The sequence below is a fragment of the Haemaphysalis longicornis genome, unplaced genomic scaffold (assembly GCF_048455015.1).
Source record: "Haemaphysalis longicornis isolate Haplotype H1 unplaced genomic scaffold, Haemaphysalis longicornis Haplotype H1 scaffold_9, whole genome shotgun sequence".
NCBI lineage: Eukaryota > Metazoa > Arthropoda > Arachnida > Ixodida > Ixodidae > Haemaphysalis > Haemaphysalis longicornis.
The window spans coordinates 77412644-77430812 of NW_027526460.1; the positions used below are offsets into that span (position 1 = coordinate 77412644).

At 49.4% G+C, this 18169-nt stretch overlaps 1 protein-coding gene across 1 annotated transcript in view; it reads right to left on the reverse strand.

Moving 5' to 3' along the window:
- Positions 1-1727: 1727 nt before the first annotated feature.
- The window catches only part of LOC144153271 (neprilysin-1-like), a 43927-nt gene continuing 27485 nt past the window's right edge, over positions 1728-18169 (reverse strand). The window contains exons 7-8 of the mRNA XM_077684922.1: positions 16949-17010; positions 1728-1917 (exon numbers count right to left, since the gene is read on the reverse strand). Of these exons, the coding sequence (XP_077541048.1) occupies positions 1728-1917; positions 16949-17010 (252 nt within the window). The remainder of the gene's footprint in view (positions 1918-16948; positions 17011-18169) is intronic.

Sequence of the window (18169 nt, forward strand, 5' to 3'; positions counted from 1 at the left end):
CTAAACCGTCGTGATGGTCGTGAAGGTTGCGTATAGCTTCGCTACATTCAATTCTTACGCGTTAGTTGGAGCGTTCTTCATTTTAATATCAATTCCACCCGAGGCTGTCTGCATTTTAACCGTGGAGCTGTTTAAGCGTAAACTTGGTCCGGTTGCGTTAGCAAAAAAATACCGAAAGAAAAATTGGCGAAGCTTGTGCTAAGTTGCGCAAGGCTTTAAACGCAGCGAAGCTCGGTGATAAGCACGGAAGGACACACCACCCCGTATTGCATAAGGATTGAAATTGTTTATTTACATGTTCCGTCGTCACTTTTCACTGTGGTAGTAGTAGCCATCGTCGATGAAGAAAGACAAAGACGCCAACCACAAGTTTGTTGAGTTTGTTGGTCACAATAAAATCTTGAAGAAAAATAATCGCCTTATGTACGTTTCACAACGCTGCGCACGCAACTTGCGTAGATTGGCGGCAGGTTTCCGGCATTCCGATTCAGCGTGTGTTCCGTCGTTCGTATGTGAAGCGATTCCAGTAACAGGTGTTAGGTAGCATTCCGGTCTTTTTCGAGGACGCGCGCAGCGGACCAGTTGATTGTGCGTGATGTGGTATCGCAGTGCACGGCAAGGGCGTTTGTCGACCCGTGGTTCTTGTTTACATCATTTCGATGTTTCTACAGGCGCTTCCCAAAGTTCCCCGGCTCACCAATACTCACCAATATATACGCACTGGCAATATGCACAAGGGATCACGTAGACAACTCCTGGATACCTCTCTTTTTGAAATTGTCCTTCACGTTCACAAGTTCACACCTTAGTTAACGAGACGGCGTATGCGCAGTTTGCACATCGTGCGAGCGGAGTATGCGTGATATAGCCTTGCTGATGGCGGGCACGTACAGAATTGCCGCGCTCTTTTGAATTCCGATGTCGACAACATGCGCAGGGTGAGTGCGCTGCCGCTGAACAGACTTGATGAACTCCTCAGGGTAACCGCACGATGAAAGCTGGTAGCGTACTCGTGTATTGTCCGCCACCAGGTCCTCTAGCTTGCTGCAGATCCTGTCGACTCTGGGGAGAAGGGAGGTGACCACAGACCGCTTCTGTGCTGCCAGATGCAACGACTTAAAGTGTAAATACCGGCCGGTGTGAGCCTTCTTTCTGAACACCGTAGAGGACAACCGAACACCACCACGCTTCACAAAGACGTCTAGGAATGCCAGACGCCCGTCGGACTCTTTCTTAGTCGTGAATTGGATGGCCGGTTCCATTCCATTGAGGTGAGCTTCGAAAAACTGTAGCGAGTATTTCGCAGCACACAGAAGCAGTCATCGACGTAGCGCAGGAACGTCCTCGGTTGCGGTGCAAAGGAGGCGAGCGCACGCACCTCAAAATGCATCCTGACCAGACGGGCTTTTGATACATCCTTGACTTCTAGTAGTCATCGTCATATCAATACATATCATCGTCTTACTCATGCATGACTGGCGGCCGGGATTGTTTTGTCCGGAGGCTTTCACATTTCTCCCAAAGTGGAACGCGTTAGCACGCGCTAGAACCAGCGGCAACTTCTTGGGCCTACCGGGATGCACCATAAACAACTCCGACTTCTGCGGAGCACAGCTTAGCCAGCAGGTCTTGGCGTATCTCGTGGACGATCATCACTGCCCTATGCAAGGCTTCCTTCTCCCAGGCGTCGGAACTCGGTCGGGACGTCAACAGTGTTTATCCACGCGTCATCCACGCAGTTCTGTGGTGGTAAAGAGCTCGTCCAGCTCCGAATTTTCGGGTCCCCCGTATTCCACCGGCAGCGGGAACTGCCCGCGCTCCGTATTGAGATATTTCGCCTTCAGGTCTTCGATGAGTCTCTTGCCGTCCCCGCCGTAGGCGTTGAGGACTTTGGCGAGGTTTCGGTTCGTGGCCGCCCTACAGTTCAGCGGGTCACCCAGGTATCGCAGAAGGCACCAGATTTGCGCGCGTACAGCGTGCCCTGCCCCTGCAGGCCGTCACACGTGCTCATCCCGTTCTTCCGACACAGCTCGGGAAATAACCGAAATGTACAGAGAGCGCAGGTGCAGTTTCCCCGGGACTCACCCGCAGATGATCCGAAAACAGCAGACCGTTATCCGAGGGATACAGGCGGGGTCGCTAGTGCATCCCGCACTCCTAAACAAGATGTACCCGGACAGGTACGAGAGTACTTGCCCCTTCTGCAAGAACATATAAGGCACTCTGGTACACGTCCTGGCCGAGTGCAAGTCTCTTGAGATCCTCCCGCCCCCCACCCCTATTCCCGCACCCGACTCCCTACAGCGATGGGAGACTTGCTGCCTAGCCCCGACTTGACAATCCAGCTCACGCTGGCAGCCAGGGGCCAGGAGCTGCTAGACGCATATGGGACCCGAGAAGAGGGTTCCACCCTTACCGGTGCCTGCGTGCACTAGCCAATACCTTTATTGAGCTCAATAATAGTTAATTCTCTCTCTCTCTGTCAGCAGCAACTGGCTCCGCGAACTGGGCGTCTGTAGCGCGAGCTGTCTTGTGCTCCCACTTGAGGCGCGGATGCACGTGAACTGTTGTCTTGGTATTTTTGCGAGCACCACACGCAAGCCTGGACGACGCCGGCCAGTCCTAGGGTGTCGCGTGCTCACGTGCGCGGTAAGCGGCTTGAGTAAGTATGCAGTGCTATGTCTATGAGGTAGCTGCTCCGGTCGAAATGGCCGAAACTGGCTTCACTTGGAAACTCGAAATTCGCTCCATTAGTCCATGCTAAGACAGTTGTGCTTCATTATAATCAAGTGGGAGGGAGGGCTAGTGCTGGCGAGTGACCATCAGTACATATTAATATATGTACAAGCCCACAATGTAGACACGTTCGTTTGTGGTAAGGAGGGTGCGCTTCCCGGTTCTTTTTTTGCAGTAGCAGTACATATTTCAATAGCGCGCGGACACTTTGACTGAGCAAGAACATTGCCGCTGCAGAAGTTGCAGCAGGCGGTCTGTCACAAAAACAAGAGCGAAAACACCGCGAAGGCGAGGAGCTACTTTTCATATGTACGCGCATGAAACCATTCTGAGCTTTTCAAACAGTTTATTCCTTGAAATGTTTGCAAAATAAATCTTTAATGAGTTTCTCCCAAAATTTTACAGCATTGTTAGCTACCAGCATGGCCTGTAGAATACTAGGCAAAGCCGTTCCGGTATACTCTCAGTAAAAAGAACATGCTTTATTTTTTTTATTTCTTTCACTTTAAAACAGAGAGAGATAAACGTTTATTTATCTTAAAGGAAAAGAAGTAAGAGCGGAAGTGGTCAGACTCCCAAGTCCAGGAGGCCGCGAGCCCGCGCTGATTCCAGTGCCCGGTCGACCAGAGCTTGTTGTTGCTCCGGAGCCGAGCTGGTCAGCGTGAACTCCCACTGCTCAGGTGATGGGTTGGAGAGGGGTTTAGGGTTGTCTGAGCATGAGTGCACCAAGTGGTAGGATAGTGAGAGGGACGTTAGGAGTGCGGCAGTCGTGTTGGAAGAGTGATGGAGAAAGGTGGGAGAGAACCGTGTGGTTAAAGTAAGTACCGGTCTGTAGCCGGTGCCAGATATGAGCCTGTTGGTTGCTGAGAGTAGGGTGGGGCGGCGGATAGATCCTTCTGGAGTGCAGGTACTGGTATAGGATGGCATTGTATGTAGGATCGAGGGGTGTTAGAGAGAAGATTGTAGAGCCCGGGCAGCTCGAGGCATCTTCCCTTGAGGATGGGAATGCCCGGAAGTGAATATCACGGGCGGCAGCGTGAGCTGCCTCGTTTCGGCAAGGCCCGAGTGGCCTGGGGTCCATACGATGGTGATTTCAAGATCTTCGGGCTGGGTCCGGAGGAGACGAAGGGTGCTTTCCGGTACCCTGCCGTACTGATACAGTCGGCGGGCCTGTTGGCAATCGGTAAGAACTGTCACTTGTGGTTGGTTCTGGTGAGTAGTTACAGCATGTGCAATCGCGATGGTCTCAGCCGCTGTGCGCGATAAACTACAATAAGATGCTGCTGTGGCCACCTCACCTTGCGGAGTAAGGGCAACAATTGTGGTTCTTTGTGATCAGTGGTGCTGTGCAATGTCTGTGTACCGAACCTGATGGTCTTCGGAGTATTTTATGGCCAGATGATGAACGCGAGCTTGTCTGCGGTCCTGGCTGAAAGTCGGGTGCACGTGGCGGGGTATGGGGGCTACCCGGATCTTGCACCGTATGTTCGTTAGAATTAGGGGGTTCTCTCCCTATGAGTTGGAGTACTCTCCTGCCTGGTGGTGTTAGAGACAGTCGGTTGAGTTGCGCCGTGTGCTGGGCTTCAAGAAGTTCTGAGACGGTGCTATGTATCCTGAGTTGTAGCAGTTTCTCGTTGCTGGTGTACGCAGGTAGTCCCAGTGCCGCTTTATAGGTCTTGCGTACGACGGCATCCAATTTGGCCTGTTCTTGAGGCTGGAGGGCCAGGAACGGCGTGGCGTACGTAAGCCTGCTGAGGAGTAGTGCTTGTACGACGCGGCACGTGTCCTGTTCTTTCAGCCCAAAATTTAAATCATGTAATTACACAGTACTATTTGAGTTTTTGTGGCATTGTATTTAAATTTACGGCCAATAAAGCGTTTCAATCCAATCCAATCATGGAACTAAGGCGAGCACGCAGTCTATGGGCGGCCAATGACGCCACGGATGGCCTTGATGTCAGCCGCATAGACGCTGGCGCCAGATTAGTGTATACAAGAAACTCTATGAGTGGCGGTGCTCTAATACCTTATCTACTGACACTACGCTCGGCTTCTTTGGCCTTAAATGCTGGGTCTTGCCTAGCCTGAAGCATGCGCTCGGTGTCTTGGGCAAGGACTGCTCTGTTTAGTGACACAAGTTCTGTTCGTCCTTCAGCTATAATGGGCAAACACAATCTTTATCTGGAAAACGTAGTGGTGGGCGGGGTCCCATTGTTCCAAGGCGCCTTATATTCCAGAATGCGGTTTTGATGCTTGTTATGCGGATTTTTAAAACAAATTCTGACCTCTCTATGCCTGATTAACCTGACGCATGCGCTCAACGTCTTAGGCGTTGGCACCGTGGTGTTTGTGCCCACCGAGATGAAACTGTTGTGGGGTAGAGGTATCAAGCTTCGCTGGAAATAAATGTCTGCGGCTTAGCTCCACTAACCCTGGATTTGGCAAAGCGAAAGCTAAGTTTAGCCTGGTTAAGGGTTTGTTTCACTTGGGGCACCTTTCGTTTACGTGTAATTCTTATACTTAAATATATACTCATCGCTTAGCCAGGTATGACGGCTATGCCTGGGTGATGGGCTAGACATGACTGTTTTGGTAGATACGCATCGTTAGGCAAATGCAGGGTGTTCTGACGCCGCTTGCCGACCACAGCTCAAAGGCGTTCAGTCCCGTGCAACGGCTTCACTCTTTGCGAACGCGGCGTTACTCTTCACGGGGCCCAAAACGAGTCACGTAGCCCGAGGCGACCCTGTAGGTATAGCCATTCGTAAGTCTGCTGAAGGTCGTGCGTCACGCAGCGGTACGAGCAGGGCCCCAGATTCGCCGGCGGCCTCGCAAAAACTAATTCCCAGACCGACCGATAGAGGGAGCAGTGGTCTTGCAGGGACATGACACGTCATCATGACATGTCAACACCCGATGACGTTGAGGGGGGATGACGATGACACGCCATCACCCCGATACAAAGAGAAACCACTAGCAATCACCATCATCATCGTCGGGTTTCTCTCCTTCCCACAAGGGGAGCGAGAGGGAAGGGAGCCTTCCGCCCGCTTCTGACGTTTCACCCCCTTTCCTTTGATCGAACCGCGCAATTTGCGTTGCGGCGGCGTTGCCGTTCTCGGATGAGCGCCCGTTGACGTTCGCGGCGATAAAAAAAACCCTCACCTCAGGTGTTTCAACAGATTTCACACAGGGTGGTACTGGGTTTAGTTTTTTGTATAACGCGCATTCATCCGCGTTAACCTTTATACTCGAAGGGATTGTAGCAGGGATGTGAGTTATATAAAGCAAACATGACATACGCCCTGTAGAGGCCACACTTTTTGACTTCACGTTAAAGGTCTTCACGGCTGTTGAACTACAGCAGGACAGTGCCCTCGTCAGGAGATTTAGCCTCCAGTCTTGGCCCTGTAGCAGAATATGTGTTTTGGTCTGCCCAAATAATGAATGAATGAATGAATGCAAGTACCTGACTTGTTTGTCGGCCAGTTAATTATGCAGAAAGCTATATGAAAACCTGTGTGCCACTAACGCAGCACCAGAATTTAGTTAGAAGTAATGCGGGAGAAATATACACAAAGGGAAAATCTGGCATCCACCTGTAATGCAGCCGTACGGCTAAAAAGGAAAGCTATCATGCTCCCTCAATAACTTCGCATTGGGAAAAAACTCGTCTTGGCCCGAGATTTTAACTTGCGGTCATCGGCTTTCTAGAGCAGTCGCTCCACCAACTGAGCTAACGTGTAGCGCAAGAGCAAATTTATCAGCAATTCGAAGTGAGGAAAAAGTGTTTACCGACTCGTTGAGCAGAAACCCTCAAGGTAGACTAAGTATCTTCGAATGAAAAAATTGACATCCACCTATCGGAAGATGAATTGCAAGTTATGGTTGCCAAGCAGAGCAGTCCCAAAGAACATGCGGCGTATTGGGAAAGCCAGAACCCTTAGATCACCCTGAAGGGCTGCGATGACCTTCTAGTCGATGTAGTGTGTGTGGGGTTGGAACGCTGTCCGTTTGCGCTTGCCGGATAAGGCAAGCATCTGCACGGGTTAACAGGTGAGAGGGAGACCGAAAAGGCTGCCTATCCCTGACTAACTGTTGTACAGTCTGGCGTCGATGGAGACGGGCTTGTCATGCTTGCGTGAGTGGCTGGAAAGGGATTGGCCAGGGCGTCTCCGAGTCTCCCTGTTGGAATGGAGCACGAAAGAGCTGATGCACCAGCTCGTTGCCCGGAACGCCTGCGTGACCAGGAATTCAGTCCAGCACGTAGCTAGTACCAGTGTGTTTGGCCAGATGACTGTAGAGTGTATGTATCATATTGATAGAAAGCGTCTGCTCCTGGAACAAGCGGAGAGAATCCTGACTGTCGCTGAGGATCCCGTGGTTACCAGGAGTGGCTAACGATAAGATTACGTCAGTGATTGCTTGAGCCTCGAGAGACAGGGAGGAAAGAACGCCCGAGTATCTTTTCTGCAAGGATGGGTGGGTAGGAGGAACTACTGTGACCCCGCGTGCGTCTTTGGATGAGGAAGAAGCATCTGTGTACGTCACTGTTGCTAGGTCACCATAGCGGTAGCGAAGAGTGCATATTCGAGCTCGACGAAGTCCTGGATGTGAGGTTGCGGATACATTGATTCGAATGATACGAACCGTTATGCGAGGGAGGGGATACCAAGGGGGGTATGTCGCTGTAATGTAGGGCAAGGAAGATACTTCGTAATGAAGTGAGGATAGGAGAAGACGACCATGCCAAGTAAGCTGGAAACGAGTGTGTTGTGCCGCCAAATGAAGATCAACTTGATCTGACAGTGACGCGAACGCCTGAGCAGCCTCCAACTTAGCGAGGGGGGTATCGTTGGGGGCGAGGAGTTCTTAGAGGGTCGGCAGGCCAATTTCTCCGAGACGCCTTTGATGACGCCTCTTGAGGTGCCAGGGGAGGCTTCATGTAGGCAAGAACTTGACATGTGGTGGAGAGGATAGTGAAGGCTGCGATTCGGGGTATACGGTCGATAAGATCGATGTTCTTGGACCCGATGACTACCAGGTTGGTCGTGTCTTGATTTACGATACTTACCGGGCGTATGAAGTCTGCGCGACCGAAGCCGGTGGTTGTGACAAGGCTGTTGGTAATTTAGGATGTGGCCCATCACACTAAACTTTTTTACACCCTTTTCGGCCGAAAAGGGTGTAAAAATCTTGTCCCATGGCTTACACCCTTAAAAGGTGTTTTGGCAAAAAAAAGGGTGTATGGATGAAAAAAAAGGTGTTGAGCTCAACACCTTTAAAAAGGGTGTTGAGGATGCTCAACACCCTAAAAAAAGGTGTTGAGTCTCACACCCTCTTTTTGAGGTGATGGCATGCGCAGAGGCATTGTCAAACGGCGGAGCGCGCAGCATTCAACACAAACAGCCAATACGTACAAGTTACAGTTGGAACACTGGATGCAAGCGGTACAGGGAGTGCATACTTACTCAGCAATACATGTGCTGTTCTTGCTTTTATACCCAGCAGAGGAAAGCCCCCAGATGGAGTCGGTGGGCTTGTCGCAAAAAACTGATATTTTAGCGCTAATTTTGGAAGTATGGAGTTTACTACGAGAATATACAAATCAACGCGCGGATTTGCAAAAACTTTTTAATTACGTGGTAGTGTTTCTGATTCGTAACTTATAGAATTTTATTAAATACCATACAAATCTTCCCTGCCACCTCAACACCCTTCAAAAAGGGTGTTCATTATTTCAACACCCTTTTTCCCAGAAGGGTGTAAAGCTACAAATTAGGGTGTTCGAAACTAAGAAAAAGTGCGTAAAGAAAAAAAGGGTGTAAGAAAAGACCGCCAACGAAGAAAAAAGGTGGAGAGACCTCCAATTTCGGAGGCATTTTGTACCTGTTTACATGGGTGTACTGAACATTCTCTACAAGCGGGCGGGGGGGGGGTTGTACCTCACGATGTTTACAGCAATATGAATTGGCATAATTTATTACCAGTGAAGCTCTTTAAGCTTCAGGAGGTAGTTTCGGTGGCATTAGCAAAAAAATACAAAGAAAAAGAACTGCGGCACCTGTAAAGGGTGCACCACCGCAGATAGGGTATTATAACAGTGAAGTCGACTTTCGAGCTTGTTAGAGCGTGAGCACAAGGGGCGTATGCGTATCCGCACCTCTTACTGTACCATTTCAAAGGTACTAGTCTTTTTTGGATTCTAAAAGGTAAAAAAATTCGCGCAGCTTGCAATACTGGTGCAAGGCCGGAGAAACAGCAACGCTGGGGGCCGACCTACCTTGTTTCCCTCTTGGATCTCCTGGAAATAGGGAGGGGGGGAAGGGGGGCACACTGGAACAGCCGTGTAAAATCCATTTAAGTTTGGCCTCATCCCTGAGCGGTCATCCTGGCTTAGCAAGAACATCGTAAAGCTTAGCAAACATAACAAAATTTAGCAACACCGGAAGAAACTAGGTCGACCCCCAGCTCCGCTGTTCTTTTTTTGCAACTGAACACCTATTTCACACCGTTTGAACAACCTACAGAAAGCCAAGCGTGTTGCAGTCGGTAAACACCCTTTTCGCCACACGACTACAGTCTTCTTAATTTTGAAGGTTCAAATTGGTGTTTCACGTGCCAAAGCTAAACTTGGGGCATGTGGTGCACCGAATAAGGAAACGAGCGATCATTGCATAAGAGCAATTTTTTTTTTGCGTTTGAAAATATCTTGCGAGTAGAGGAGTATATGAGGGATGTCTTCTTCTTTACAGTGCTATTATGCATCCGAACATGACCTTATTCAATGAACAGCTGAACAACTTTTCCACACCCTTTCAACACCCTAAGAAAAACCAAGGGTGTTGAAGTTGATCAACACCCTTTTTTTCAAACAAAAAGGGCGTAGAGCTAGGAAAAGGGTGTTGAGACTCAAAAAAGGGTGTAAAGGCCTGCCAACACCCTTTTTCCACTTATGCTACACCCTTTTTGGCTAAAAGGGTGTAAAAAAGTTTAGTGTGACACACACGTTGCCGTTCGGTCGTATTACCGCGACGAACTGGACGGCCGGTATACGCGGAGTAGGAAGTCTTGGCTCTTGCGATGAGGGAGCTTTGTGGTCCGTCTTCGGTTGTTTGGAGGCATTGCGTTGCGATCCTTTGCTAATTACTTGTATCCAAGGGTTTTCCATTAAAGAAGAAGAATGTGGTGCGAGCGCTGCACTTTCCAGGTCGCCGCAATCCATGGTGGAGATGTCACGAGCTGCGCACGTGGGATGCAGCCCGCAGCTGCAGGCAGCTCCGGCGCGAGGTGAGCTGGATGCTGTTCCTCGCTGTAGCGTTAGGGTTAGCCCTCCGTTGGCGGTGGTGAATTTTGTAATGGACAGGGTGCCTGATTGATTGTAGGGTTTAACGCGCCGACGCAGCGCAGGCGATGAGGCGCGCCGTAGTGGAGGGCTCCGGATTAATTTTGACCACCCGGGGATCTTTAACGTGCGCCGAAATCTCGTACACACGGGCGTTTTTGCTTTTCGCCTCCATCAGAAAAGCGGCCGCCGCGGCCGGGGACAGGGTGCCTCGCCTGTTGGTTAGATCTCGATGAAAGTGATATCAGGAGAATTCTTGCATCGTACCGTTTCAATTGGTAGCAAAATCAGTTGGCCAGGAAATGCTCGTCCTTGGTGGCGAAGATGAAAGCGGGAGCCGATACGAAGCTTGTGTGGCTGTGGCCCTAGAGGCGGATTCACTAAAAATCATGAAAGTTTTTTTTTTGTCTTCGATAACCTGAAATTGTCTTACCTTAATTTTCGCTTCCTTGTTAAACTTGCGTGTCACGTACAGGTAACTCGCAGCTTCTCCCATGCCATCAAGAAGAAGAGGGACGCACGTTTGCCACCTAGGACTTTCGCTTTGTTCTCCCCTTACAGCCTTCTGTACTTCGAGAGAAGCATTTCGGACATCTTGGGATGCGTGTTCTGCCCATCGGAACACGGTTCTCATACCCAAGTAGTTGAAAAACGTCATGCTGAAAAGAGAAGAAAAATTATAAATTCTGGGGTTACTTTGTCCGCTTCCGTACGTTCTTGCGTTAGAAGACAAGTTACAAGCAGAACATTCCATCCCATAAAACCTATAGACATTCATGTTTAGATTTATTTGCGCTAAAGGAAGAGGTGTTCGCTCCTGAGTGGAAATCAGCCAGAAGGAAACAAAAAATTGGCCGCGTATCTGCTCTTTTCGTTGCAAATGTCGTCAAAAGACGATAGTCTTTGTAGACATTTGCCAAGGAAACGCCCCCCTTTGCTTTCCTGCTCACCTCTCATGCTGTTCCTGATCTGTCGCGCTCATCCCAAGGTAAACACACTAAAGGTTTTCTCAAAGCGATTTGAAATTACCGCGTTCCACTGCTACAGGCCGGGTTCCTCGATGCCAGCGCTGCAGTACGGCGGAGACGGGCGTGAATCGAGGCGGCCGACTTCAAGGTTTATAGAACCGCGTTTCCGTGCTCCACGTGCGTTCAAGCAGAACGTGGAACCGAGCTAGTGGAACCCTTCGTTTCTGTTGCCGTGTGATTTCTCATATGCCGCCAGGAGGTGGCGCGGGCAACAGCAGGCGGCGGTTTACTGCAGTAGATGTAGATTATCATTTGCTATCAAAAAACCATGAATGCATTAATTTTTTTTAAAATAAAGGAACACTGTAAATATTCCTTGTGTATTAATTTTCGGTCCTATATTTGCGTAACGTCTTGTTCATGTTCAGCAAAGTTGACAAGTATGAACATATAAACCGGGCTTAGACGCTCACATTTGGCTGTGAGTATATAAGACTATTTATTGCGCAGTATGCATTTTACTTTGGCCGGGTGACTGAATCGAGTCACAGACAGACAGACAGACAGACGGACAGACAGACAGACATACAGACAGACCAAAGTTTCTGGGTTTAAGTAGCCCAAGAAAGACCATCGTCTTTAAAAGATCATACGCCCCTCCGTTTAACGACGGCGATGGTTGAACGCGAAGCTTTGTCGTGAGAGATTTCTTGGTTGTCGCTTGAGATTGGACTGTGACTCAGACGGCTTGAACTTTGACTCGTTGAGCTTTGATTTTGGCTAGCACATAGTTTGGACTTTTGACTGCAGCAGCCTTGAATTTGGCCCTTGGCCACTTGATTTCGTACGAAGAAAGTTCAACCACCATCGTTCTTAAATGGAGGTGTGCAGGATTTTTCTGTCTATTGTTGCCCGCTCTTGCACACCTCTCCAAGTCCACCCTGATTCGACCGTGTCGTTATGGCGCAATGGGATGGACGTTGGTGCCGTAAGGCGAGGGACCAGGCTCGATTCACACCAAGGGAAGCATTTTTATCCTGCTGCGCTTCTACAATCATCATCGTCGTCAGAGTAAATTGGCTTTCCTGCACTGCGTTTTGTGGTGCGCACGGACATCAGTGAGACGTAAAAATTTCGCTTTAGAAAACACCACCTAACTGAAAATGTTACCACAACTTATTAGCACGAAAGTGTTTTATGCCCGGATGTGCCCGGGTACACCATGATCTCAGTGAAGTCATCCGTCACGGAAAAAAAGTCTCCAGAAAAAGTGCCATCGACGCGGCGGCGCCCGGATTCGAGCCCACGAATTCTCTCGTTTGTCGCCACAACAGGAGGTACAGCCGTGAGCTGAAGTATACGAACCACGGGAGCGGTGGCCAAAACTAATCGCTGCACTGGCTGCACCGTCTCGTTGCGCGGCGCCTGCTGTCGATACCGCACACAGCGCAGGCGCGGCCTGGTAATACTAATAATACAGCACATATGCCGATATCGCTCGCTTCTTCGCGATTGCCTCGAGCTCCAATAAATTGATGCTAGGGGAACCGCGCTGCCCTTTAGCTGTCTGCTGTGGAAACGGCGTGCTGGCGCAACCGGCGACAACCCGGCTCCGCTGGCAGAGTTGGCGCTCGTGATTATCTCGTTCTTGTAGCTCTTTTTTAAGATGCGGAGCATCTTATAGCGGTGGCCTGTCCCGCGTCGGCATCGGCGTCGTCGGTGTCCGCACTCACACTGCGCATGCGCAACTCTCCGCCTTCCCTCTCTCCAACAGCTGCGCGTTACTCTCTCCGCTCTCTCTCTCTCTCTCTCTCTACCAGCTGCATGCGCTTCGCGTGCGTTCGCTTCTACTCACACCGCGCATGCTCGGCGCTTGCGCATCTCTCCTCCTCTACTCTCCTCTCCTTCAAGTGTGAATATAAGCAGCGGTAGCGCGCTGCGCGCGTCAGTGCAGCGCTTGCTTCGGTTGACGTCAGTTGACTCCGCTTGACTCCGTTGACTTCAGATGCAGTGTGATGGAAGCAACAGCCCCGTCTGCGAGTGGGCTGACGCAACCTCATACTAGCATCAGCACAAACGCACACAGCAACGTTACTTCCAATCAAGACAAAGCTGCGAAACGAAGGGCACGCTACGCTGAACGTAAACGTTTGAAGCGAGCGGCAGACCCTGAACTACGACAACGAGAAGCCGCTTCGAGACGACAACGTCGAGCAGCAGTACCTAACTTCGAGCACGTGAAGCAGCGTTGGTTCGTGAACGTCGAGCGGCGGATGCTGAACTACGACAACGTGAAGCAGCGGCGGTTCGTGAACGTCGAGCAGCGGAACCTGAACTACGACAACGAGAAGCCGCTTCGAAACGAGAACGTCGAGCAGCAGTACCTGAGCGAGCAGCAGTACTCACTCCGCATCACCCCATGGTTCCCCTCGGGAAGATGGTGTAATTTTTTTCACCTCCCCCTCTCATATACTAAAGCCGAAAATGAAGCAAACAAAAATTGCTGCGCAGTCGAACAAAGTAAGACAAAACACCATCTTTGTCATGTTTGAGGATAGTCGCAAAATTATAGCTCCCTGAGAATGTAAGCAACAAAATAAATATTCATGCTAATCTTACATGCTAAGGCTCTGACAAATACTGCTCTGTTTAAGTATGTAGTGCATTGCTTTATGAAACTTCGCTTGCCGTATGCGACGTGTGTGCCATTTCGCAATTGCTCAGGAAAATCAAGCTTCGCAATTTTTTCGAGTTAGAGGCACCCAGACGTACATTTAGTATTCAAAAACTCCATTGCGGCATGAGATACCATTGAACCGCGCTTTGAATGCCAAGCGGCTATCGAAACGCATGCAAACTACATTCTTCAATTAATTCATTTGCTCTTAAAATGGTATTGACAGTTCTTGCGCACTTATGTGACAGGAGTTGAAATTGAAGGGTTTGATCCAAAGGGGGATCGGTCATTCGATGATCGGAGATAAAAAGATTACTAGCTTAGGGTCGACGGCAGGCGGCACACAAACGACGGCATACTTCAAAAAAGCACAGTTTATGTACACGTATTGTTTGCAGAGCATTTGGCAGGGTCGTCGTCCTCAGATGGGGGTCCGCAGACAAAAAGGGGTCCGTTAAGACTCTTCAGATTCCGTGGGTCCCTCTGCGACACTGCCAAATTCCTTTTTTTTTTCAAAGCCTGCCGCCAACTAAAAAAGCAAGTACTGCTTCCGAACCCGTTCGAGCAGCCTCACCAGGTACGCCAAAACCACTGTGAAAATTGCCTTACAGTATCCACATTTCTTCCTACTAGAGCAATTCTGAAATAATTCCAAGCGAAAGGGCAGCACGGTTCCCCTGGCGTCAACTTATCGGAGCGCGAGGCAATCTCGTAGAAGCGAGCAATAGCGGCATGTGTGCTCTACTGTGCTAGGCCGCGCCTGCGCTGTGCGTGGTCTCGACAGCAGGCGCCGCGCAACCATACGGCGCAGCGATTAGTTTCGGCTACCGCTCCCGTGTTCCGCCGTATACTTCAGCTCATGGCTGTACGTGGCCTTTCGCCTGCTGCGCTATGAAAAGAGACGTGAGCAGCTCTACGAACGCGCCTTATGTCTTTCTTTATGACTCTTCAGATAGTGCTGCCGTCTAGGAGAGGCGAAGCGAAATAGCGCATCATGACGCTAATGATCGTCGACAGTTGGCGTCTCGATGCCGGCGCATTCGTACACGGGGGACGCGCGTGAATTGAGGCACCCTCCGATGTCGCGTTGTTCCAAAGGCCGTTATGTGGTTAAAGCTGCTGTTTCTGTCCATGCCCTTTTTGGTTTTGTTGACCCGGAATAAACGGATTATTTTTTTTGTTTCTTGCGTGTCGGCGTCACTTTGTCTGGCGGGGTCAGGCTAGATCGCGAAACATTCGCCTATGGAGGAGGTTCCTTTAAGATTCAACTGCTCCTGTCACTTTCGCCCCTTTCACTTTCGTGTTTTACCGATTCCCATGAAAGAGGCATCAACCACGGTATTTTTAGCTTTCGTCCTCTCGGAAGTGTATGTTCTGAGAGCAAGTGCGTGTACTGTCGCGCGGGCCATAATCCATGACAATTATTTTCAGGAGCCTCTGCTCGTTGATGTTTCTTATAGTATGAACCGGAATGATTTAGACTATAAGAAGCCCTGTAGCTTGCCTTCACGGCAGCGCTCCAGAATGATCAATTAAAGTAACCAAGTGTGCAGATAGGCGAATGCCGAAGCCCAGCATATAATTTGAGCATAAAATGCATGTACCGAAGAACAACATGCGAAGCGTGAATGGCGTTTCGCATTGAGTAATGTCTCTGCGCAGAGGCCCTTTCAAAGACGATAGCCTTTCTTCGGCTACTTAAACGCAGAAATTTTGGTCTGTCTGTCTGTCTGTCAAGCAAAATTGTCGGCATCAATGTTTCTGGGTTGTCCCTGAACAAATGGTGGTGGTGGAAAAACGTTTTTATTTGAGCCGACAAAAAAGAAAAGAAGAAAGGTGGGTGGCCTCTTCTCAGTTCAGAAAGCCGTGAGCGACTGCTGCTGCTCTAGCCCGGGAGATCAGGTGTTCCTGAGTCCCGAGCTGATAGCTTTTCAGCCCCCACTCCCACTGCTCCGGGGTGGGGGAAGAGAGGGGGTTCGGGTGGTCGGCGCATGCCCATACAAGATGGTACGTGGTATTGGGAGTATGGGAGGTAAGGCAGTTGTAAGGGTATGTAGTGAGAATATAAATGAAAGTGATCGGCTTTCAATAGCATATGAACGCGAATTGGTTCATACAGTTGCAAGGCTCTGAAGTTCTTACCGCACTACCTAGTCACGCGACAATTTCAACCTTGTCTGGTAATAGGTAGGTCGTAGGGCGTTGCACGGAACAGTATTTGGCGTCGATATATTACTTTCCATTCGGTTGGACAGTTAGGAACAACAAACAGCTCTTGCCATTGTCATGTACTGTGCTCCATCAGGCACCAGCGCGGCCAGTGGGCCCTTTCCCAGTGCCCGTCCGCCTAGCAGCCGCCACAGAAAACAAAAAATGACAGTAAGGCATGCCACCCAAACAAGTTTGGCTTTCGGAGAACTCGTGCACAAAATATTCTCGTCCTGCAGTCCCTACCGCAGCCACTTGTCACCTGTGCATTTCACATGAACGTCGTGGTAGCAGGCGCGTGTTCCGTTGACTAATCGGCAGTAGTTGAAACGCTTTTTCTTTACATTTTTTTTCCTTTTCATTACTCCCTTGCTGGTAGCCATGTGCTCGCAGCGTGGTCAGCCTCAAGTCTTCACCCCTTTCCTTTAAAATCCTTTGTGTGCATGCACAAATCACCACACGCTGTCGAAAAAGAGGAAATGAAAACATGCAGTGCTAGAAAACATAGCTGCTACCCAAGCAACAAGTGGAGGGGGCGCCCTTTTGTTTAACGCAGTGTCTAGAGTGCCGTCCGACGGCACTCTGGCTGATCGTTGCAGGCATGCCTAGAGTGCCGTCCCACTACATTTGAATATTTAAGACTAGGCTAGCACCTGCCGAAGGGTCTGTCGTTGTGGTGTAGAGGATTTGTCTTAGCTTATTGATCGCAGAGTCGGTAGTTCGACACCGGCTCTTGCTTCGTTTTTTTTTTCATTATTTGATTGAAGTGTAATTTTTGTGCCTTAGGTTATTTTTGGTGTTTCAAATGATTTCTTTGTGTGGGCTGGGTTAGCTTATGTTATGTTTAGGTTATGTTGCCTAGCTTTACGTTATCTAGAGCGATGTACTGCCGGACGCGGCAATTTTGTCATAAAACACCGGTGGACGTCGATATAGTGGAGGGCTTATAAAACCGTCGGGCGGCACTTTAGACACGGCCTTACATTATTTACAAGCGGCAAGGACAGCGCGCACGCAGGCCGCACACCAGCCAACCCTTCGTCGTCGTCGTCGCCCTCGTTGACGTGTATGGTGGGCTAAGACACCATGGGGCATTGCCCGTCATGTCCCGTGACAATATGTTTTCACGTACTTTCAAGCGTTCGGATGGTCAACATGGGTGCTTATCCCTGTTTCTGACCGATCATCCATGTGTCAATCCCAACAATCTGGCTGCCAGAAATCACGGTAATAGCGCAGAAGTCTTCAATTGTGGGCCGTGCTGATACACATGATTTGCGCCAAGGCTGTCAAGGTAGAGTGGCAACTTTCTGATAGTGGCGTCAACACGCCACAGTGGTTCGAACACTTGCCCAGTATGAAGGTAGCTATTTCTAGCCTCGTTGGTTTGGCCCATAATGCTTGCTTTACTGATGTTTAAGTACGAGGCCTGTGTCGACTGGCGAGCTGATATTTCCTTCACCAGCTTCTCCAGGTCGCCCAGAGTTTCTCGATACGCAACTCTGACATGATGTCTGAGCATGTCTGTACATCGTGTGGTTCCTTGTTAATGAGCCAGACCATGCAACTGGACGGTGCGAATGCAGAATCAGCGCTTTCAGCGCGTTTCACTTCTTTCTTCGATCAACAAGAGAGAAACTGTCAGTAATGCTCGTAGAAAGACGGGGCGAGTCAGAAATGCTGCTTGGACATTTCCTACTACCATATAAATAGTGTACTTAATCTTCCTCAGAGCCAAAACATCATTTTAGATTGTAGTGAAACAGACCAGAGAACACCCCTGTCGTTTTTCTTATCCTTTCTTTTTGAAGCACTCCTTTATTCATGTATTGAAAACCAATTTGCCCAGCGCCGCACTTTATTAGTTATTTGTGCACATGGTTAATGTTTTACATTTTAACATTTATATGTTCTCCTTGTGTAGTATGATACTAATCTTGTGCACTGTATTTTTGAAACAGAAGTGGTTTTCTTTAGGTGGCAGTTCCTTTTATGTACAAAAAATAGTGCTTACTGTAAACAGCATCCAACAACAAAAAAGGAAATCTGTTTTAACTAAGGAGGAGAAAGGTTCACGTCAATGTTTTAAGGCTGGGACAAAGATTATGGCAGTCACTACACGGGCTGTGGCTAACAAGCGATTTTCAAGAAACTGGACACTTCCCATGGTGCAGTCACTCACATGCAGTTCTGCACAGATTGCATCTGGCCTTATTTTGCCTGGCTGGCAATAAA